Below are 23,054 nucleotides of genomic sequence, written 5' to 3' on the forward strand. Positions count from 1 at the left end.
GCTTAGGGGACACTGAAGCAATTCTTGAGTTCAGGCCTATTCCACCAAGTAGGACAGGTCAAAATTAAAATACTGAAATGTTGAAATAATTTTGTTTTTTAATAACATCTGAAAAAGTGAAGGATGAGATTAATGAAGGCTGTTTAGAGAAGGAACAGGTGGAGCGCTCTCCTCTTGTCAAGCAGTCCAGCAGGTGAGAGATGTGGACTCATTTCTAGCCTCTGACTCTCTGCTTCAGCCACTGAAGTGAAAGACAGTTATTCACACAGCTCCACAAATGCTGAATCCAGTGCTGAGTCCTCCTGTTGCCTTGGCAGGTTGCCTGTCTTTTGCATATTATCATGCCAATATTTGCATGCATGTGAGAAGCTAAGATCCTGCTTAATTCTACAACAGGTTGTAGAAAGGACCAGCAGGTTCATCTCTGCAGAGCAGTCTACATCCAGTTAACAAAATGAGGCCAACAGAAGACATTCAAATCCAAATGCCTTTGAGCCCCAGGCAGGGGTGACTTTCAAGGGCCAGAATCCCAATCCTGAGTTACAGTTTGGTTTCACAGTTGTTGGTGATGGGGTTTTTTGAGTTCACAGTCACATGTTCCCGTAGTCTTTCAAAAACACCAGATCTCTCCCGACTTCTGCTGGATCTGATTCCTTTTTGGTGTAAGATACACTTGAACAACCTTGTCCCCTATGCCTGTCTCTTTTTCTTTCAATAGCTTGTATCCCACTGATTTCCATTGCTTGTTTTTGTAGGGTTCTAAGAGCTGTCCTTTCCTTATGCTATGTGCCATTTTTTGTCCACACTAAGGCACAGGCCTCCCTGCCTGAATACTTGTGTCCTCATCAGGCCTTGTTGCAGTCCAGCTCCTACCTTTCCTCAAGTGAAGCCATGATGCCAGAAACATATGACCCATTTTTCTCCAGCAGCAAGTACACACAGAAGTTGTCAGAGAGCTCATCTTCCCTTCTGATCTTACCTCCTGCCCTCCTTGACCCCTGCCTCCCACAGAAGTGACTCTCTGCTGCTTATGAGATCAAAGTCATGTTTCTTGAAGACTTCTGGAAAACCCATATTATCTCCATTTGCTACATTTCTGTCCCCGTCTCCTCTCAATCCCTAATCTCTTCCCATCTGTCTTTCCCCCTTGTTCACTAAATTTGAATTATGCCAGGCTTCTGTACACTTCCCAGCACTGTGTGTTGACTCATCCAGTCGATCAGTCCCTCCCCAAATGGAGTACTTCTCTCAGATCCACCTAGCTAGCTCTTCCCCTGCCTTTCCTCTTAACAGGAGTACAGCTGTTGTTATATATCTTACTTTGGGTAATTAAGCCCATGTATTTCTATGTGTGTGCATGAGCACAGAGACTTTCAGCACTGTGTAATGGTGTCTATAAACAGATGGTGAATTAGCTGCCAGGGTTTGGGAATCTGTATTCGGGCATGGTGGTTTGATTTGGACTAAATATCCAAAATTTCCTATTTAACTAGAGAAACAGGAATGCAGAAAGGAACTCTGTTTTTGCCTGTTTCAGATCTGCATTCAGCAGCAGCCCGGGCTCCTGTCGCTGGGGAGTGCGAGGGAGAAGCTCTCTGGAATGTGGCTGTTAGCATATCAAAGTAGAGTAAACATGTAGATGATACCCTGCTTCCTCTGCTCCAGTTAATTAAGCCACTCCTCATGTCACGTTAGATGGAGAGGATTTATTAATGTGCTGTCATCTAGGGAAGCAATGGTTTGCTAAAAAGGAGGAGCCATGTTAATGGCATAGAGGATGTCATGCTGAACAAAGAGCAGATGTCAAATAAACAGGGTATTTCTTTTTATCTCCTTCTTTGCTGAGGTCTTAGATCTCAGTGCTTTATTGTAAAAGCTTAGAAAATTAGGGCTAGAAAGAACTTCAGGTGGTCTTTTAATGCATTCCCTTGCTCCAAGGCAAGATCAGCGATACCCGTGTCACTCCTGATGGATATCTGCTCTATGAGGCTAACCAGTATACTTGTTTCTAGCTTTTCGTGAATTATGGTGAATGCCATACCTCTCCTCAGGTATGGTCAGTGTGGTGAATATTAATGCTCGTGACCACAAATCCTTCTTGGATGGCATTGGAAAGGAATGTGGTTTTCAAAGATGCGCATGCCAAACCTCTGGGGGTTTCCGAAGGTTGTCTGCTCTTTGCTGGCATAATGCAGTGTTAATAGCCTGTCTGGCATGTTTTTGTAGGCCTTGGTTAAAGCTTCTTCTAGGCCAAAAAGGTGTTAGAACATCTGTCGGCTTTCTTCATCTCAATGCATTTGGTATCTGAAGTGACCTTTTACTAGCTTGGGTGAGGACAATTACCCCTAAAGTCATGAGAGGTCTCGATCTCTAGGGCTTTTCAACTGCCTGGGCAGCCCCTTGTGCGCTGGGAGAGGCTTTACTTGAATCAGTGAATTAGCGCAGTGTAAATCCAATGCATTAGAATAAGGCTCTTGACATCTTGGGGAATGTCTGTGTGTGGGCAAGTTAGTAAAGGAGCAGATAAATGATTCATCCATTAAACTTAAAAAACCACAGGAGGGTTCCCAGGAAACATAAAAGTCCCACAGAAAGACTGAAAGCTAAAGCTGAGAGTTGGCCATGCTGGGGAAGGGATTCCACATGTCCATTAATTGCTGTCCTGCAGGGTAATTAAACAAAAAGAAAAAGAAGATAGCAAAAGCACTCCTTTAAGCTCTAATGATTTGCAGAATCCTGCCTTCTTGCGGGTTTACAGACTTGAAGAGGTCTAGCCTCACAAAGGCATTTTTATCAGAAAGGTATAGAGTAGGGCAACTTGCATAGACAAACTGCAGTTAGATGTCAGCTAATCTGTTTGAAAATGGGGGCAGCGCATTCCTACACAGAGTTCAGTGTGGGCTGAAAGAGTCAACTGAGAAGTTCTGTTGAGCTTCAGTGCTGCCATGGCTAAGATTTGGGTGTATCTGCATGAATCGCAGTCATTTCACAAAGACTAAGGCACACAGTTGAATCTGGCTCTCACAAGTAGAGTTCTGGTCTTGTGAATTGTTAGCCAGGGCCAGTCACTAGACTCTTGGGCACCGTAGCAAGATTTCAGTACCAAATATCTTTAAGTATTCCCAGTAGTCAGAAAAGTATCCCCTATAAAATGTATTGTGTATTTCATTCATTTGTGCTATTAGGACCTTGTGTTCTGAGGAGCATTACATTATCAGCTCTAGAAACATCACAGCTAGTATTGTAAATATCAGGGAGAGATTTTATTTGTTAGTCTTTCAGGGTGTGTGTAATGAAAATCAAGAGATTCAGAAAGTAACTACGCTTTGTGCTTCAGCTATTTATTTTTCTTGCTGGGCTTTTGGGATTCTGACAGCAGTTGTGTATACTGGAAGTGACAGTGTTTTCAGAGTTACAAGGAAGAAGAGATTTTATTGGGCACTACAGGGCAACAGTCAGTCCCATAGGGGAGGTGTCCAGCCACAGAGTACACTGAGTTCTGGGAAAGCATGCTGCATCTCTGCAGGTCATGCTGGTTTGGAGGCAAGGAACAGAGTTTTATAGAGGTCATGTTGAAATTCGGGATAAGGTAGATTCTCCAAAGTAAGAAGAGGATTCTGTGACGATGGGCACATTTGCAACAAGTTGGCTAGGTACAGAAAGTCAGGGTCTGATGTGTATTCTCAGAAGTAGTGGTGACTTCTTGTGTGATCTTACCAGTTATTTGAATGTTGTGTCTTAGCTCACTTTTCTGTAAAGCTGGTGTAGTACTTGCCAGTTTCTCAGTGAGGCAGGAAGGAATATATATGGGGACTTGGATACCAGTTTGAAAACCGTGTATGAAAACAAATGTGTGCTCTAGAGTTGGAGAAGTGAACTTCATATGCCCTTAGCTAGAGGTTTCTTGGGATTCCCAGGAATCCAGATCATCTTCTGCCTGCAGAAATGGCATGGGCTTACCAATGCTCAAAAAAATTAGTGCTGGAAACTACTTCCTCCACTACTTTCCTCCATCAACTAAAAGTAGGGGAGTTGTATACACAATATACCTGCCTGGATGGTATTCTAGCTTAAATTCTGCAGAATTACAAACTCCTTTTGAGGACTTTGACTATTCCCTTGTTATCTGAGTGCCTACCCAGTCCTGTGTAGAGTTGTATTTGGAGCAGTCCTATGTTGCCTTGTTTCCTCAACCACCTCCCACCCTGGAGGGAATTTAAGCCCTCAGCAGGGAGTGGATGTTCAGCCAGTTAACAAAGTCAAGTGAATTGAACTAATTTCTCCCCTGGAATCATTTTTGTCTCTTGTATGGCACCAAGAGAATGAGACAGACAGTGGGTCATATTCTCTGTCCTTTGATTAAGTACAAACAGAGGAAAAATGATGTTCCTATTGTCAGCGTAGATTTCTTACTCAGGCACACAGAGATTGAGCTTACTTCGTATTTCACATTCCCTTTAAGACTAAAGGTATACTTATGGGGAGACCTATTTGAAATAGGCTATGGCTGACTCCTTGCAGTGACTGGGAGCCAGTTCCATCGGATGGTCCATGGTGTCAGAAACTCTTCCTATATAAATACGTGAGTTCAAAACATTGTGACTTGCATTGGGTACAGCACTTCGCATGATTGTTAACTTGTTTTCGTACCTGACTGTAGCTGTCTCCCATGCATTGGTTGGTTGTACTATAATTCCTGTACTTGTGATTCATAATGAATGTATTGTTTCCAGCGTGGTTTTCATTAAATACAATGACAATGAAAATTATTGCTAAGGAAAACAGTTTCCATGCATGAATATTAAACTCTAATGGAAACCATGTTGTTACTGCAAGATTAACAGAAATTGGCATCTAGATGACTATCCAGCATTAAGCCAAATTAATCTGTGCCACTAAAATTGCATGTCTGGCTTTGAATTAGCACATTCTCATAAAATTAAGGAACAGCTCACCCTGTTAGCTTCTTCTGGATGATCCCTGTAAACCAAACTTGGAAGTGGAGGCTCAGTAGGACAGCAATGGTAACAACCTTAGCCTCTCTGTGTTGTGCATGCTGGGGAGCGTCCTTCCATGGATACTGTTCTTTTTTCACCTGGATACCACTGACTTCTTGGGACCTCTGTTTATTCAGCTGTAGAACAGAGATTGTGTTATTACCTATCTTGGGGGCAGTTTAGTGGGTACTTCTTTAATGTTTTTTAAATTTTGGAGCCTTTTATTTGTAGGCTTTATAGAAAGGAAAAGTATTCTTCATTTTTAAGTATCTTAAGCACTGAAAGATTCCCTTGGTGACTGATTTGATGTGTAAATACAGGCAGGGCATCTCTGTCAAACATATCATTGCAACTGAACGGAAAGGCAGAGCATGAATCACTTCTAGGGTTTCCTGATTTTACTTATGTAGGATGTTAAGAGAGGCTACAGGAGTGTAATTGATGGCAATGTGTGAGCTGCACAAATTGAAAATCGTGGGAGGATGAGAAAAACATCAGCTCAACACCAAACTAGTAATGGTGGGGAATGGGAGGTTTGCTCTGTGCATGTGGATATGCAGTGAGTCTCCATCTGTGCCAAGCAGACTTCAGGACTTCAAGTTTGGCTCCGTTCCCAACAGCGAATACATTGAGAAGAGGAAAGCTAGCCAAGTTTTAATCAAGTAAAAGTTCTGTATCCAGAGGTGGCTGGCAAAAGAAGAGATTAAAGTATTAGGAGTGCAATGAAAACAAGACATTAGAGAGTTGAAAGCTGGAGTACCTGGATAAACCACTTGCTGAGTGAATATTCCACAGTCGTCAGAAGGAAGCCCTGGGTGTTTCGAATAGGATGAAATGCAAACCCACGCACCAGAACTTGTCTTCTTCCAGCTTTGGCTATCACTGTGGCAAGTATGTAATATCCTAATGCCTAGCTGAGCTGGTAGGATAAATGTAATCATTCCCCTTAGAGATATTGCTAGCAGAGGGCTCATTAGCTGGCAGAAAGGCCAACAGCTGCAAACTGTTTATGTATGACAACTTTTTGGATAAATCTGAGTTTACACAGTTGCCCGTGTCCTAAGGTTTGCTGTGGAAGTGTAGATAGCTTTGCGTGTTCAAACCCAAGCACAGAAGTTATGGACTGTAATTATGCAATTTCTCATGAGAGAAAGGAAAAAACCCTCACAGTCGGTAACAGTAAAAACAGTAATTGGCTTTCCTTTCCCTCTACCACTGATGCTCCTGCTTGACCTTTTTTGATATTAAAAATAGATTTGTGTTAATGGCTGGCAGTGAGTAGTGTATCTGGAAAGATAAGGAATTTTTTTCCCTCTAGAAAGCCACTGTCTGTATATTTGCAGGAGCACAGGAGAAGTGTGGATTTTTAAAAAAAAACCAAAAAACACCAAAACAACAAGAAACCAGTTCGCCTTTCTTCCCTATTTTTCATTTTCACACACCTGTCTCCCAGACAGGGCCAGAAGCAAAATTACCAAATAAGAGAAGTTCCTCTTATATTATTCCCAGCCTGGTAGAACCACAGCATGCCAGGATTTTCACAAACATATCTGAATTCATGAAGTTTCTATTCCAGTTCTGCAGACTTGAAAGGCTCAGATAAAAATCTGGAATTTTAAGAGGCAACCAGCAGTTTCCATTCATCCCAATGAAGAAAATAAATCATATTAATGCAGCTACCAAGGCATTGTACTACTACCATTGTCAGTTAAAGGTGTATTTTTCTCTGCTTATCAATTATATGGATCATTGTATTGGGTTACAAAAAAGTTGCATTTATCTTAATGGTTCAGATATATTTACTAAAGAATTGTATTATGTTTGCAGATCAATAGCATATTTGCTATTTATGTTCTAATGAAAGAATTAATGGTACAATGTATTGGTCCAAAAGAAAATGATAGTCTTAGGAAATAGTTTGGTAGAAAAAATATATTTCAAAAACATTTTTGAGGCAAGCTTTTTCAGGCTTAAAATGTTATAACCATTTGTTATAACTGGCTTGCTGTTCCAGAAAGACATTTTTAATAAGCACTCAGCAGTTCATGAGCTGGACTTCTTACTGAGTTCATTTCATGTACTGCAAAGTTTTCTGCTGTCTGCTCTTCTAGTATTATGAGTTTCCCTGCCCAGTCCGCTTCTGTTTCTATATTGTCTGATCCCTGGGCTCCACTGCAACAGAAGTCTTTAATAATTGTAATAATAAACTAATTTTAAATGTCTACATTTTAAAATTGGTCATTGCAAATATTATAAAATGGCCACACAGGATTCACATTAAGCATTGAAAATAACTAATAAAAATAAGGTGACTAAGAATCTGTAACTGAGCCACAGTCACTTTTTCAGCCACTGATGGATGTCCAAGTCCTCAATCGTTAGTTTTCCACCTTTGAATAATTAGACTTTTAGCACAGACCAGTGTTATTGCCAGTCACTTTCAGTAGGGATTAGAACCAGTAAACAAAGACTTCAGACGAATTACCGTTTGAGGTAATGTATTTGATATTTTAATTGACATTTAACCTCTTTTAATATATTGACAGAACTCTAGGCTATTTTGCTACACCACATCTCCCAAATAAGGAAATATTGCCCCCTTCCATCTCCAAGTGACAGCAAACATTGACTCAGCCTCATTTTATGAAATTTATCAGAAGGTAATTAGCATGAATCATTTCAAGCTAAACTGGCTTGCCTGATTGACCACTGAGCTTGAGATGCAGTACTGTTTTGTTGCTTCTCAGTTAAAACCTCATGTGTCAGATACAACTGAGATATATATTGGCACTGGGAAGATAATGGCAGAATAATCAGGTTTAGTAGTAGGAATGAAACACGTTCAGTAAGAATCCTGCTCTGGTCGTTGCTGTTGGCTGTACTGCTGAAAGGTAACCAAAATATCCCTCCCTATTTAATAAAAGTGTATTTCAGCTGAGTTGGGTCAGTTTATTATGAGCTATGTTTGCCTCATCCCCAAAAGGCAGAAGGATCTCCAGGAGCAACTTTTGAGTTGATGGTAGTTGTGCCACAGGGTCATAGCACACCATTGTGGGAAGAGCCTGGGCTGAGCAAGCTAGCGAGTGAAGACAAACTCAACAGCGCTCACTAGTTTTCTTCTCTCACAGCTGGGGATCAGGATTACCAGCAGCTGATGGGCCATCACAGTTTTGTCTTCTGTGACAACACAGTATGCTCCACTGGAGAGGCAGCTATGGAGTGGATTAGCAATTTGGCATGAAGCATCCTTCCTCCCAAGTACCCTGTTTCATGCATGCATGCTGGGAGAGGATTTAAGAACTCAAAAATCCACAAAGGCACAAATCTAAGGAAGCAGAGGATTGGCTGAGTCACCTAATTGGTCCTTTTCATCTTCTGTGACTGAAATATTCAATTTTTGCTTCCTTTTAAACAAAATCTGGCAGTTCCTCTTAATCTCAGACCTTCTGCTATTTGCTTTACAATAAACTAACATTTTCCCAAACAGTATTTTCCTTCTGCCAAAAGTATTCCCAGAAATTGCTGATCCCAAGTAGGGTTGGAAGCAAAAGACTGTTATTGGTGAGGGTATTATTATTTGTAAGTCACCATAAGGGTGCATGTTAGTAGATATAAATCAGGAGAAATATCTACCTCCCTTTCAGAAATCAACCAGAAATGTTTTGTGATCTTTAAAAGAAACAGAAGGCATATTCATAGCCCAAGACACACTGCAGACACCTACAGTTGACCCGTTCTGTTCTATGACGCGTTCATTAGGCCATCAGGTGTGTGGACTGAGGCTGCAATCTCTTTCTCAAAGTAACATGCTATTTCTTGAGCAATTCCTTGACATCCTTATGACTATTCTGCGAGTAAAAAGCAAGTCAGTTTAAGAAGAGTGCTGAAATCCAGCCTTCTATGGTCATTGATTTAAAAAGATTAAATCTTGATTTCATTTTTTGCATGTGGTATGAATCTGGCCTTCCACAGTCAGTGCTTTTAAAGTAAGCAAATATTAGTGTCTGATTTCTGCACTGCCTTCACTCTCTGCTGCTAGTGCTGAATTAAAAGGCTATTGCCCATCCCTTCATTCCATCCAGAATCCCCCTGGCAACGAATATCCATATCCATATTGTTGTCAAAACTCATAAAAACACAACTGGACTTCTTCCAGGTCTAAAGTTTTACACAATTTGCACCCTGGTAAACACAGCCTTGTCAACTCTGACAGAAGAAAAAAAAAAAAAAGACATCATGTCTCCATTGCATGGTTGTGGTCTACTCGTTAAAGGCAGCTAGATCCTAGCTACCCCTCTGTGAGAACAGTATTACAGTGGGGAAATAGATTCCTTGTTTTCTGTTAAATATAAGCAAATATATCGGCTGTGAAAAAATTGAAAGGCATTTGTGGAAGGTCTTTACACTTCCCTTCTTCCAGCATAGCAGAAGGATGTGTGAAGTGGCAGGATGAACTCAGCATTTAGGTTGCTGCACGCTATCTGGAAATTTTGTTTTGTATGCACGCTTGAACTGTTTATGTGGCTTTTGAGATGTGCCTGTTTAGCAGTGGAGGACTTGTATAAACAGAGACATCCTTATGCTCTGTCTCTGTCTTTAATCTTTGTGCATAACTCCTAGTGGCTTAACTGTGGTTTCTAGGTGGCAGATGAAACAAAATCTCATCGGCAAATTGTCCTGTGCGTGGCCTGTGTTGCCATCACAACGTTTCCAAGTACAATGGCACTTTCTGCAGGGGACAGTTTGGATGCAGGAAGGGCATATGAGGACTATTGTTTTTCCATAGCAGAAGTTTAATTCCTTTTTGACTTCAGCCTACAACCATTTGTGGTGCCCACACAAACTGGCCTAGAGAGTACTGTGCAATTGTCCATGGGATCAAATCCTAAATTCCACTAAGTCATAGAAGACTTCTGCCACCTACATCGGCTTTGTGACTCACCATCAGGAGTTTGCCAGCTTTTCTGACTCTGCCACTCTTGCTTTCTTTAAGTACGAAAATAAGGGGAAAAGTAGTATCTTTTCAGAGAGTCTCTGCTTTTATTGTTTTATTCCTTCTCCCCAGCTTTATTCTGAAAATCGGGAGAACTCCACTTAAATGCTTGTTAAGGCTACTTCACTGCATCTTCTAACATTATAGTAGGGGGCATTAATAGACAAGCTTAGATGAATTTTTGAGTCTGTATGGACAGTGAAATATATTTTCCAATCAAAGCAGTGAAGGCGAGGGTGAACTTGTTTCCTGTCAGACAAAAGTCTAGACTGACTTTTCAATAGGATGATGAACAAAATACTCAGATGATTTTATGTGCAAATGGCTCTAATATTTTTCATACTGGGCATGTTTTTTATAATTTTGGTTGAGTTACTGCTGTATGTTTTGAGTGAATGAGCTGTTTCACTGATTCTGATGGGAACATTCTCTGTGTTTCTGTTGCAGGAATTGCTTACCTGGGAGGTGTCTGCAGTGCCAAGAGAAAGTGTGTTCTTGCTGAAGACAACGGTCTCAATCTGGCATTTACAATTGCACATGAACTTGGGCACAAGTAAGAACTTGTGCTTCTGTCTCTTTCTTTACTGATGCCACTGTAGCATACTTTTATTTGAAGCCATACAAGTGAAATAGCGTGTCATGTTTGTTATGATTTTATAAATCTAGCAGATTGATAAATAACTTAATTTTTAGGAGGCTTATGTAAATATTCAGTTCAGCACACATAAATCTTTCTATTTGATCCTTCCCTATTTTCCACACTATGTTTTGATTTTGAGTAGCAAGAAGAGGCTTCATTCTCTTAAATGATTGATGGTAGTAGTTAGAGACAAATTCTGCTTTTGTTTATACTCTAGCATAGGTCCACAAAAATGACATCAACTTCAAAATCTTTGAACTTGCTAAGTTTTCTCTGAAGTTCAGGTGTCTATGTCAAGGATTTTAATAGTTAAATACTTTGGTAATTGTTTCATCTCTTCATGTGAAGTAATCTACTGTGACTGAAATTGTAAACATCAGGTTCTGGAAATACCCTTAAGCAGTATTATTTGATCAACAGAAAGAAATCATATAACTTGATTTATCAGCTTAGTCACAGCTAACTAACACACTTTGAACACTGACTGGAAAAAACAGCAAAGTATGTGATAATTCCTAGTCAGACAGAAATTTTTAGCATGAGATTACCGGGTAGTTTCTGTAGGTGACTTGGAAGACTTTTTAAAACTGCCTGTAAATATCCCATGGACAGAAGAAAACAAAATTGACTGGAAGAGTCACCTGCATCGTCTTAGTGCAGTTAATGAGTTAACCCAAAGGTCAGCATCCACATTCACTGCTTTCCAGGCTAAGTGTCATATGCACTTACTCATAATACTTATGAGCTTTTTTCCCTTTCCATTGACATCACTCTGGTTGCACTGTGTCACAGTTAGATTGTGTAAGGTATAGAATTAGACCAGGAACAAATTTATACAGGGCCAAGGGCTGTACCTATGCGATTTTCAAGTACTCCTTCCTTTAGCATCTCTGGATGGAAGGTGGGAAATCCCACCATTGTTCCTTTAGTAAGAAGCTGTGCATAAGTTTTGTCTGCACCCTTCTGGACTCCTATCGTTTATGTGTCTGTGGTATCTTCCTTTCCTACAGTAACAAGTATTTGACAGCTAAGTCAGAGCCAATGTATCGTGTTCAGATTCTGGCCAATCTCATTCCATGACAAATAATTAGTTTATGGCAATGTATTTCAAAGTTGCATGGAGGATATTTAGGTTACTACCAAAAATGACAAGACGAAAATGAATCTCCTGCTCACCCTCCAGTGACACGAAAGGCAGTGAGCCAAACCGAGGGTGGTTTCAGCAGAAATGAAGGACATTTGGTTTTGTTTTTATTTAAATTGCATGCCAAGATGTTAAACTGAGCCTAAACGTAATAACAAATTAACCTGTGGGTAATGTTAAGGGAAATTCAGCACTCATCTTTGGATGGGCCAAGAGCAGGAGGGAAAAATACTTGAGCTGCAGAAAATCCAGCTGTGTAAAAGAGTGAGACTGGTCTGCCCTGGTGTTTGCCAAGTTTCCCAGCAGAGCTGTCAAGCTTCCTTCTAATAATGCCTTGCAAAAAATCCACAACATAAATAGGGGATGTAATGCTTTCAGATACAGCTCTCCGTTTCTGCAGAAAATACCAAACTCCATTTTCTTTTCTGAGTGCAATTTTGGTGGTAAGACCATAATGTCCTTTCTCTGCTGGTTTTCTTTCTTTGCCTCCATCTTGGAAAACTAATTCAAGAGGTGGGTATGAGATGTCTAAAGGAGTTGACAGAGGGTGGCTTAGGTTCAGTACCCTGGAGGATTTGGACAGTGAGTGTGCTATCGTGCAGAGAATCTGCTTTGGGAGAGTCATAGATCCAATTGTGGGGAGAGATGGAGAGCTTAAATGAGATGTTTGCAGCTGAAGAAGGACAAATGATAAAGGAGACTGCATTTCCTAACAGAGCTGCCTCATGAGCCGCTTTACTGAGGGAGAAGATACTAGAACAGGCTCAAAACAAGAGAGACTGGGAAGAGTACTTGAGTACTGGAGGGGCTTGGAGGGTGTGTAAGAGCCAGTCTAGGGACCTAAGGTGCCTGGGTGTGGGGAATGTACCTCTGAGAAGGCAAGTGAGCCAGTAAGGCTCCAACTGAAGGAGCTAGCTGGGTTAGGTTAGGGAAGCTGCTGGCAGGATTCTGCTGCCACAGGTGTTTTGGGGACATGTTCCAGGTTAGCCTGTTTCACAATGAGTCACACACTGGAGCAAGCCCTCCAGCCCTTCTGCCCCCTCTTCCATTGCTTAAGCCCAGCCATAAGAATGCATAATCAAACTCCAGTGTGCCAAATCAAAACAGAGGGGAAAAAATGCCATCTGTCTCATGACCCAACCTGAGCATCATAATGATCCCTCTATGCTGTCATCCACCAGTGGCCTAGTTACTTATTTCAAAGTCTGGTCAATTTATTGGTGCCTTTCTGGCCTTGAAGTCAACAGGAGTCTTTTCGTTGACCTTACTAGGTGTCAGACCTCTACTTATTTGTCTGTTTTTGAACGGCAGCAGGATGCTCTGAGCAGTCCTGTTTAAGCATGTCTTCTGCAAATAGGATTGTTTGCACACTTTACCAGCAAAACTGTAGTTTTTAAGTGACTGTGAAATGTAAGGAAACACATTGCAGAGTTGAAGACAAAGAAGCTGACGTGATCTTCAGGTTTAAAAATGAAAACCAAGGAAACCTAGGTGCAATTTTCATAATAAAAAAAAAAATTCCAATCAATCAAAACTTACATCCATATTGGCAAAAATATAAATTTTGGAGAGCCATAATTGTGAGCTTTATTGAAGGCTGATTTCCTTATGAGTGTAGAAAAGCTGAGATTTATTACTTCTTGCCCTAAGACTAACAAATGTCTGCAGAGATCACAAGCCCAGTTTGGCATTCACAGATAGTTTCTGATGTAGACTTTGGAAAAAGTGAATGGTTTACTAATTGATTTGTCAGATTCCTAATCTGCCACTAATGTCATTTGGACTCACTGCAAAAAACACTATTACAGACAGCTGCACTGTGAAAACATGGAGACATCATTAAATAGGTCCATTAGGGTGATGCTTATAGGTCCTATAAAAGTTCAGGTTTAACCCGTAGAGTTGTTGTTGCTTGATGATGGGGTGAGTGATATAACTTTAATCTGTTGTATTTGTATCTTCAAATCTGGAGTGATAATTCTGGTCCATGGACACAAAGGGAGCATCCATTTGTATTTAGATACAATTTTTTCTACAAAGAGTCCAGGAGAAGAATTTTGCTGTTACAAAAAGGTAACAGGCAGGGTAGAGACCACTGAACATGTGATGAGGCTGCAAATCATAAACTTCTTACCATAAAAGACAGGACTCTCAGCAAGCCTCGTTCCTTCATTCAGCATGGTCAATAGTGGATGTCCTTTAAAATAACACACTTTAATGTAACCACAATTAGCTGGTTTTTATCCAGGGATTGCTGGGTGGAGTACTGTATTCTGACCTACACAAAAGGGAAGACACAGAGATCACAGTGGTCCCTGAAGTCTTAAAAAGTATAAGTCCAGGGTCTTCATATTATAAACAGCTTAATATGCTGAACACTTTCTTACTCTCATCGTTCCTCAGACTAGCAGGGCAACTCCATCAGTAAGAGCCTGAAAATGCCCTATTGTTGTCAACGGGATCCTCAATAGTTCTTCCCTCCTCCTCCATGAACTGCACCAGTGTGAAGTTGATCTGAGATTCATACCCCAAAGACCACCCTGAACGACTTTTAGAAAAATAGTGCCACTTCCCCTCCCCTGGTTCTCTTTTTGCCTACAGCAGTGACATTGTTACCATTTTCAAGTCATTCTCCAAAGAAAAAGGCAAATAAGTTTTTTTAAACAAAAGCTGGGATTCATCCTTATATCCGTTATCCCCTAAATGAAGCGGGTGGGTTGTAGCCAGTGGTTTTTCAGGACAACAATGCCAGCTTTGTTGCCATTCCTGTTTCTTTCAACAGCCTCGGCTTTCCTGTTGTGGGATGGGGGGCAGGCTTGGGTGAGGAGGGAAGATTCCCATTCATGAGCTAGCAGAACCTGGCACTGCCTAGATGGTGAGAGAATAGCCGGAGGTGGTATGGCTGGAAGCCACGCCGTGTCAGATGCCCTTAAAAAAGTGAATCAAAATCAACTAACAATAAGCAACATGCAGTCCATTGCCAACAGTCTGAAACCACATGGCCTCAAACTTGAAGCTGAAACAGATGAGTGCAAAAACGAGTCCAAAGGTAAAAAGCCTATAGTGCACAAACCAAACAGCTCTGCATTTGGAATCAGACAAGAAAAGAGTTTAGAACCGGCAGGTTTCTGTCCAATATGATTATTATGTTAAGATGTTATGCTTAACAATTATGCTTTAGATGTTAAGTATTGATAGATGTACCTTGGTTAAAATTACTTTAGGGTGCATAATTATTTGCTGCATAATTAAGTACAGCCTTTGTGTTGTGTCTCAAGCAATAGTGGTGTTGCAGGTAAGGGAAAAGCACTCTCTGGATGTTCCCTTTGTGGCCTGATATTTATCTAATAGACTTGTGAATAAACTTACCTTCCTGATCTGTCTAGTGCAGCACCCAGCAGAGAGATTCTGTCATGCAAATAGTTGTAAGGCAGAATGTGAAAATATTGCAGGCTGAAGGGGAATGTGTCTTGAGCAGATCCAAAAGGTACAGAATAATGCCCTGTGACAACTTACACTGGCAAAGCCAGGCCAGTGTGGTGCAGGCATACAAGCTTAATTCCTAAGAATCAAACAGGAAATTAACAGTCCCCCTTCTCCCCCACCCTGCAATTTATAAAGATTTGGTCATAATCCATTTTAAAAATGGAAAGTTTCACGTGGAAGCTGAGGACTACCACAGTAAATGGCACACAGGTCTGAGCAGTCAGGTAGTGCTGCAGTGTGCACACTGTGCTGATACAAAACTGTTTCTTTTTCTTAAGCAGTCTGTTTTGTGATTCCAGTCAGTGCAGTGCCAGCAGCAATGGAGCCAGCCAGCCAAATCATGGTGGTGGCACAAGGGGAGGGGTACTGGAAACAATATAAAAATGGAGGGACCTTTGCTACAAATTCTCTCATTTTATCCTGGGATTATAACATTTAGGTGCAGGATGTGGAAGCTGAGAACATATTTTGAAAGAAAAAAAATAACAACCCTTTCTGAGGGTTTAGAGCAGCTCACCGTAGTCTAGCCTTGAATGCATGGCTCTACCGATATAGGCAGCTGAGTGTGGTTTCTATCCTGGCTGACTTTAAACATTAACCCTATTTTTCGAAAAACCTCCCATCTGAGCTTCTTTTTCTGCTCTGTGTTGGTCTTTTGACTATCTGCATGGTAATGATGTCAAATGCAAGGATTTCTTCATAGCATTTGTAAAGAGCTGGTTTTTAGAAGTATGAGCAAAGCAACCCGTACGATCCTTGAGTGTTATAGTGCTGACAGCGAGATCAGTCACAGAAAAGAAGGCAGACCTTGCAACTGCTGTTTGAAGTGTAGCAGAGACATGAGTTAGTCCCACATTTATCAGGCAGGTTCTGCCAGACCTGAATTTCTGTGGAACGTTTTTCTTCATTGCTATTGCAAAAGTACACCAATTAATTGCCAGGAAGCAATCTGTCCCCAGATTACTTCTTACCTCCCAAAAGGCATTAAAACCAATGTTACTAAAGTTGCAGTATCAAACATGTAGAAGCACTAAAGTGTCAGTTTCAGGCTTATCTGGACAACTTCAATTTTAACTCTAGTCCCCCTGTCCTGCAAATGAGGCCAGACTTCTATGCATGGGGTAGTATTTCAGCATGTATTTGGAGACTCTAGGTTAACACATGCCCACAGGCATCTTATTCACTCCTGTGCATGAATGTTTTACCAGAGAGGGATCTTGTGAAGAGGTGCCCATCTTGTGGGCCTGTAGGGTAGTATCCATTTATGTGACAGCTCAGTGATCTAGTCTGTGACTGACAGGATCTGTCTTGTGACTGGATAAGCCTCTCCAATGGCACTGCTGGCTGTTTGGATGTAGATTCTGTCTTGTGGTGGAGAGCTGTGGCGCAGTTCCCTCTGTGCCTTTGTAAAACCCTGTGTGGCTGTTTTGACCATGCTGCAAAAGACAATGTGTTGGAACTCACATGTCTGCATTTGTAGGGGTTGAAAATCAAGGTCAGTTGGATCCCAAGGAGGACTGGAGCCAGAGGCAATCCCATGCAAGCTTTACTCTAGCAAGCTCAGGTACTAGTCACTGTATTGTTGCACCAAGACCTCCTGAGTAGCTGGGTATTTTGATTCAGGCAGTTACTACCCCAGCTATATTCTACAAGTGCCAGCACTCTCCGTTTTAAATCTCGCAGGAGTATGTCACTGTTCCAGTATATTGCAGTCTCAGGATTACTGGGAGTGACTGACTGCTGTGTAGACATACCCTGAGGCTGGCCAAAAATGCTGGCAACAGTCCGTACCCACCCTGGAGCTGCTAATTTTATTTTCTGCCATTTGTGTTGTAAATCTGTTGTGGAATGTCTCTCTCTGTTCCCAGGCTCCCTTTTCTTGTTCCCCTCCTCCCAGGTTTCATTCTTCTTCTGCAGATAATTGCAAGCACATTTTCACAGTTAAGTTGCCCTTCTCTGTACAACTCCAAAAGGACATAATGGAACACTGCCTATTTCATCATATATGTTTGTACATCAGAATCGGTATGATCTAGTCAAAGCAATTATTTAATAACATATTCTGGTTTTCAGAGAGAACTAGGTATAGCCTAAAATTTCAGGAGATGGTTCTTCCACTTTTGGTAACACACTGAGGGGTCTGTTTTAGACCAAAAAAAATTATTATGTACCTAAGTAGCTTGATATTAGTAGCTTGATAATAGCTTTCTGAAAACTGTGTCCTAAGTTAGCCAAAAGGAAGCAGAGATCAAAGACAGATACAGATCTAAAAGCCTCCTTCCTCCAGCTACAGGAGGCTTCATGCTCACAAGCTCTTGTCCTACTGGGGGACTTAAACCACCCCGACATCTGCTGGAAAAGTAGCACGGCAAGCTGTAGGCAATCCAGGAGACTCCTGGAGTGCATTGAGGATAACTTCTTAACCCAGGTAATAGACACCCCTACCCAAGGGGATGCAATACTGGACCTGATGGTCACCAATGCAGGTGAGCTTATCAGTGACATCAAGATTGGAGGCAACCTAGGCTGCAGCGATTATGCATTGGTGGAGTTCACAGTCCTGAGGGATATGAGACAGGCGAGGAGTATAATCAGGACCCTAAATTTTAGGAAAGCAAAATTCCAGCTCTTCAAGGAGTTAGTCAGTAGGACCCCCTGGGAAACGGTCCTCAGGGACAGAGGAGCAGAACAGAGCTGGCAGATCTTTAAGAGTGCTTTCCATAAAGTGCAAGAGCTCTCAGTCCCCAGATGCAGGAAATCAGGCAAGGAAGGGAAGAGACCAGCATGGCTGAGTCAAGACATCCTGGTCAGACTAAAGAGCAAGAGGGAACTGCACAGGCAGTGGAAGCAGGGACAGGTAACCTGGGAAGAGTATAGGGACACTGCCTGCTTGGGTAGGGATGGGGTCAGGAAGGCCAAGGCGCAGCTGGAGCTGAACTTGGCAAGGGATGCAAAGAATAACAAGAAGGGCTTCTACAGGTATATTAACCAGGAAAGGAAAGTTAAAGAAAGCGTACCTCCACTGATGAACAAGAATGGTGACCTAGTATTAACAGACAAGGAGAAGGCTGATGTATTCAACAACTTTTTTGCTTTGGTCTTCTCTGGAGACCGCTCTCCTCACCCCTCCCAAGTCAATGGACAACGTGTTGCGGACCAGGGGGGTAAAGCCCCTCCCACTGTAAGGGAAGATCAGGTTCATGACCACCTGAGGAACCTGAACATTTATAAGTCTATGGGACCTGATGAGATGCATCCCAGAGTCCTGAGGGAATTGGCTGATGTAGCTGCCAAGCCATTCTCCATGATATTTGAAAAGTCATGGCAGTCAGGTGAAGTCCCTGGTGACCGGAAGAAGGGAAACACTGTGCCCATTTTTAAAAAGGGTAGAAAGGATGACCCTGGGAACTACCGACCTGTCAGCCTCATCTCTGTGCCTGGGAAGATCATGGAACAGATCCTCCTAGAAGCTATGCTAGAGCACATGGAGGACAGGGAGATGATTCAAGACAGCCAACATGGCTTCACCAAGGGCAAGTCCTGCCTGACCAACCTAGTGGCTTTCTACGAGGGAGTTACCACATCAGTGGACAAGGGAAAAGTAATGGATGTCATCTATCTGGACTTTTGTAAAGCCTTTGACACAGCCCCCCACAGCATCCTTCGCTCTGAATTGGAGAGATACGGATTTGATGGTTGGACTGTTCAGTGGATGAGGAATTGGTTGGATGGTCGCATCCAGAGGGTAGTGGTCAATGGCTCAATGTCCAGATGGAGATCAGTAACAAGTGGTGTCCCTCAGGGGTCCATACTGGGACCAGTGCTGTTCTGTGCTGACCAGTGCTGTCCACATCACTGCAGTGATGAATATTTTCATCAGTGACATTGACAGTGAGATCGAGTGCACCCTCAGCAAGTTTGCAGATGACACCAGGCTGAGTGGTGCAGTTGACACGGCAGAAGGACAGGATGTCATCCAGAGGGACCTGGACAAGCTGGAGAAGTGGGCCTGTGTGAACCTCATGAGATTCAACAAGGCCAAGTGCCGGGTCCTACACCTGGGTTGGGGCAATCCTCGGTTTCAATACAGGCTGGGGGATGATGTGATCGAGAGCAGCCCTGCAGAAAAGGACTTGGGGGTACTGATGGACGAAAAGCTGGACATGAGCCAACAATGAGCGCTCATAGCCCAGAAGGCCAACCGTATTCTGGGCTGCATCAAAAGAAATGTGGCCAGCAGGTCGAGGGAGGTGATTCTGCCCCTCTGCTCTGGTGAGACCTCACCTGGAGTACTGCGTCCAGCTCTGGAGCCCTCAGCACAAGGACGTGGAGCTGTTGGAGCGGGTCCAGAGGAGGGCCATGAAAATGATCCGAGGGCTGGAGCACCTCTCCTACGAGGACAGGCTGAGAGAGTTGGGGTTGTTCAGCCTGGAGAAAAGAAGGCTGCAGGGAGACCTTATAGCAGCCTTCCAGTACTAAGAGGGGGCCTATAGGAAAGACGGGGACAGACTTTTTAGCAAGGCCTGTTGTGACAGGACAAGGAGTAATAGTTTTAAACTAAAGGAGGGCAGATTTAGACTGCATTTAAGAAATAAATTTTTTACAATGAGGGGGTGGTGAGGCACTGGAGCAGGTTGCCCAGAGAGGTAGTGGAGGCCCCATCCCTGGAAACATTCAAGATCAGGTTGGATGGGGCTCTGAGCAACCTGATCTAGTTAAAGATGTCCCTGCTCTTGCAGGGGGGTTGGGCTAGATGACCTGTAAAGGTCCCTTCCAATCCAAAGCATTCTATGATTCTAAACATATGTAAATTAAAAAAATCAGTGGGGACTTCTGCAAGATTCTGCATGGTTTGACCTGAGGAAGAGGTAGCGATGGACCACCCCTAAACAAAGGTGTGTTTACCCAACATAATACCTGAGTAAGTTAATTTGAATCCCGGAAGCAGAATATCCCTGTTGTATTAATGTTGTCTGGGCAAGTTGTTTTTGCAAGGACAGTAGGATATCACATAGAGAAAAATCACATAAAGAAAATCACATACAGAAATCACATAGAGGAAAAGAAGATTGGGAAGGAGAAATTGAGAGGTTCGAGTAGTATAATGTGCCACACTCTGGAAAACAGGCCTGGTTTGGGGTGGGTTTTTTTAGTTTTATGTAAAACTGCAAGATATTTACAGGTGCGGTTGCTGAACCTGCTAATTCCCTCTATCGTGCATATCTTTTCTCACCCTTGTGTCTTCCAAGTTTGATAGTTCATTTACAGTATTGGAATGTAACCACATTGGAACTGGGCGTGGGAATGTCCACCTCCCATTGCTTTCTGGACTCTTGTGGCAAGCATTAGTGTGGTTCTGGGCAAGGGTTTCTATGGTTTTACTCTACGCTTTGTGAAGGATGTCTGTGTAATCCCTAGTGAAGCAACATTGTCTTGCAGTTCCTCTAATTTCTTTGTTTTTGAGCATCTTGTACAGCTTTACTTAACATAATAAAACTGTACCAAACAGGCAAACGACAGTCATTTAGAAACTCCCAGACAACACAATTTTTGTTTAATCAATAGCTTTGTGGCTTTGCCAGCTATGTCTTTCTTTTTGAAGGCTTATTCTGCTGAGTAAGCCAAGGCCATGTTAAATAGCTGGGCTGTAATGATTTGGCAAATCTTGCATATGCTTCCTGCTACAAGGGTTCTGGTTTCATACTTCATTGGCTTTGCTGGCAACAGCCTTGTGCACCCAGTGACCCAAAACACAGGGACAGTACAAGTCCCCATTGTGCAACCTCTACAGTACACACCAACACAGGAAATATTAGGTTTGCAAGTGCCATTTACCAAATAATCATTTGTTTTTATACAAGGGCAGCCATCTAGCTGAAATATTTACTTTTCCAGTAGCAGTTGGGTTCCAATAGCCTGTAACCCATGCTGTCTGCCTGGCCTGCTGAGTTCAACAGGTTCCAGGTGAAAATGACTGCAGAGCTGGGGAAGGTGATAAATCCCAGACTGTCAATTGGAAAAGCCTTCGGTAGTAACTCAGCAGCAGCAACACCAGTGGAAATGTCATTGCCTCTAAAAATGTGGTTCCCTTTACCGTTATGTCAGTGGAAGGCTGCACTGTAGTGGAACAACGTTGGCTGCCTCTTGGCCAACAGTTGTGTTGGGGAATAAATTCAGCAAAAAGAGTTTGCTAGACAAACGAAATAAACAGGCCTTCTTTGTTCTCACTGATCCCTTTCCCTTTGCAAAATCCTCCCTACATCAGATGCTGGGCCTCTTTCCATTGCTGGATCCGACCCAGCAGGGAGTTTTGTCATCTCTGTCTTACTTGAACCCCAGTTTCCGAAAAAGAGAATAATAATCCACAGTTTTCTCAGTTTTCTGCTTTTGTTCTTGTTTAGGTAAAACAAATCAAAGCAAAAGGAGTCTGATGATGATGGTTTGTTCTCACTTGCTTGAAAAGTTTCCTTCCTGATGGGCTCTAATTAGCTTAGGGTGTTGAGCCTTAAAAATGAGTATTTTTTTACTATACCTTCTTTCTCTGCTCCAAAGTCCACTGAAACACTCATTTTTTATGCCAGATCTTATCCACATATGGGACAGTTTGACCTTTCAGAAATTTCTGATGTCCACCCTCTGGTAGCTGACTCTCACCTGCCAGCGAGAGTCCAAAGCCTGCCTGTCTCTTCCACCTGCTACCAGCTGGGCTCCCTTCCTACCACCCTGCTGTCTGCCAGCATCACTCCAGAGACAGCTAATGAAGTGGCAGCTTTCTAATCTAGTGTTTTAAATATTCATTTCAGTTATACACATTAAAACTAGACAGGAGAAAGAAATGCTCCCTAGAAACAGTTTTCTGCGTAGTTTAGGTAGTCTTTATACTTAGGAAAAGTATCTTTCCTTCAAAGGAAAAGCACAGCTTCCTTTCTTCCTCTCGAAAACACAACCGCTAGCACCTTTCAATGGGTAAATTCTTTCCCGTGTAGTGCCTCCTTTATCTCAAGTAAAGCTGCTTGCTATGTAACATGGGATAGATTTAGCCCAAGAGGGCAGAACTCTTCCCTGGTATCCATCATGAGCCACCATGGTCATCAATGGTCAATTTTTGATAAAAATGCAGATCGCCTGGGTTTAATAGCTTTAAAGTAATGTGGCAAACTGGTTTTTCCTACAGGAGCATTATAATAATGACTTTGTCTTCTGCTTTTCTGCTTGTGTGCACAAGCATCAACTCCCATCTACTCATTTTAAGTGTCATCCTCTCCATTGGGTATATTTTTTTACCTCTTTCTCCATTATTCCACTCTGTTATTGACACCTTTTCAATACTAATCCAGATATGATCCTGAGGCTTCTCTCCACTCAAAGAGAAAAACCAACTTGTTTGTTTAGAAAAATGTATTCATATTTTCTTTCTATACCTTAAGTACTACAATACATACCTGCAGCTCATTCTGAAATTTTTATGGTGTTTGTTGAAGTAAGCTTACTAGGTCTGCCAAATGCATTATTGCAGGCAGCACCTCTGAGTATAATGAACAGAATCACATGAGAAAAACTCCTACGTGGTCTCCAGAAAGCTGTCATCAGTTAAATTACATACATGCTGCACCTCTTATCAGCTAAAGACCCTCTAAAGAGATATCTTCTTATGAAGATAACAGACTTTTTTGTTTCTCTGTAATTTGTCTTCACATTAATGTGTTCAAGCCAAGGTTATTCAGAGCAAGGGTATCTCTTTTCAAGTTGCTTTTTACTTTCTTCATGTGGCATTCTTAGACAATACAAAAGCAA

At 42.1% G+C, this 23,054-nt stretch overlaps 1 protein-coding gene across 3 annotated transcripts in view; it reads left to right on the top strand.

Annotated features, from left to right (window-relative positions):
* The window catches only part of ADAMTS17 (ADAM metallopeptidase with thrombospondin type 1 motif 17), a 201,402-nt gene that overhangs the window by 65,121 nt on the left and 113,227 nt on the right, over positions 1-23,054 (top strand). For all 3 annotated transcript variants that reach the window (XM_072870584.1, XM_072870586.1, XM_072870587.1), the window contains exon 8: positions 10,438-10,543. In XM_072870584.1, coding sequence (XP_072726685.1) covers positions 10,438-10,543 — 106 coding nt within the window. The remainder of the gene's footprint in view (positions 1-10,437; positions 10,544-23,054) is intronic.

Source organism: Ciconia boyciana, chromosome 8 (assembly GCF_034638445.1).
Source record: "Ciconia boyciana chromosome 8, ASM3463844v1, whole genome shotgun sequence".
Taxonomy (NCBI): Eukaryota; Metazoa; Chordata; class Aves; order Ciconiiformes; family Ciconiidae; genus Ciconia; species Ciconia boyciana.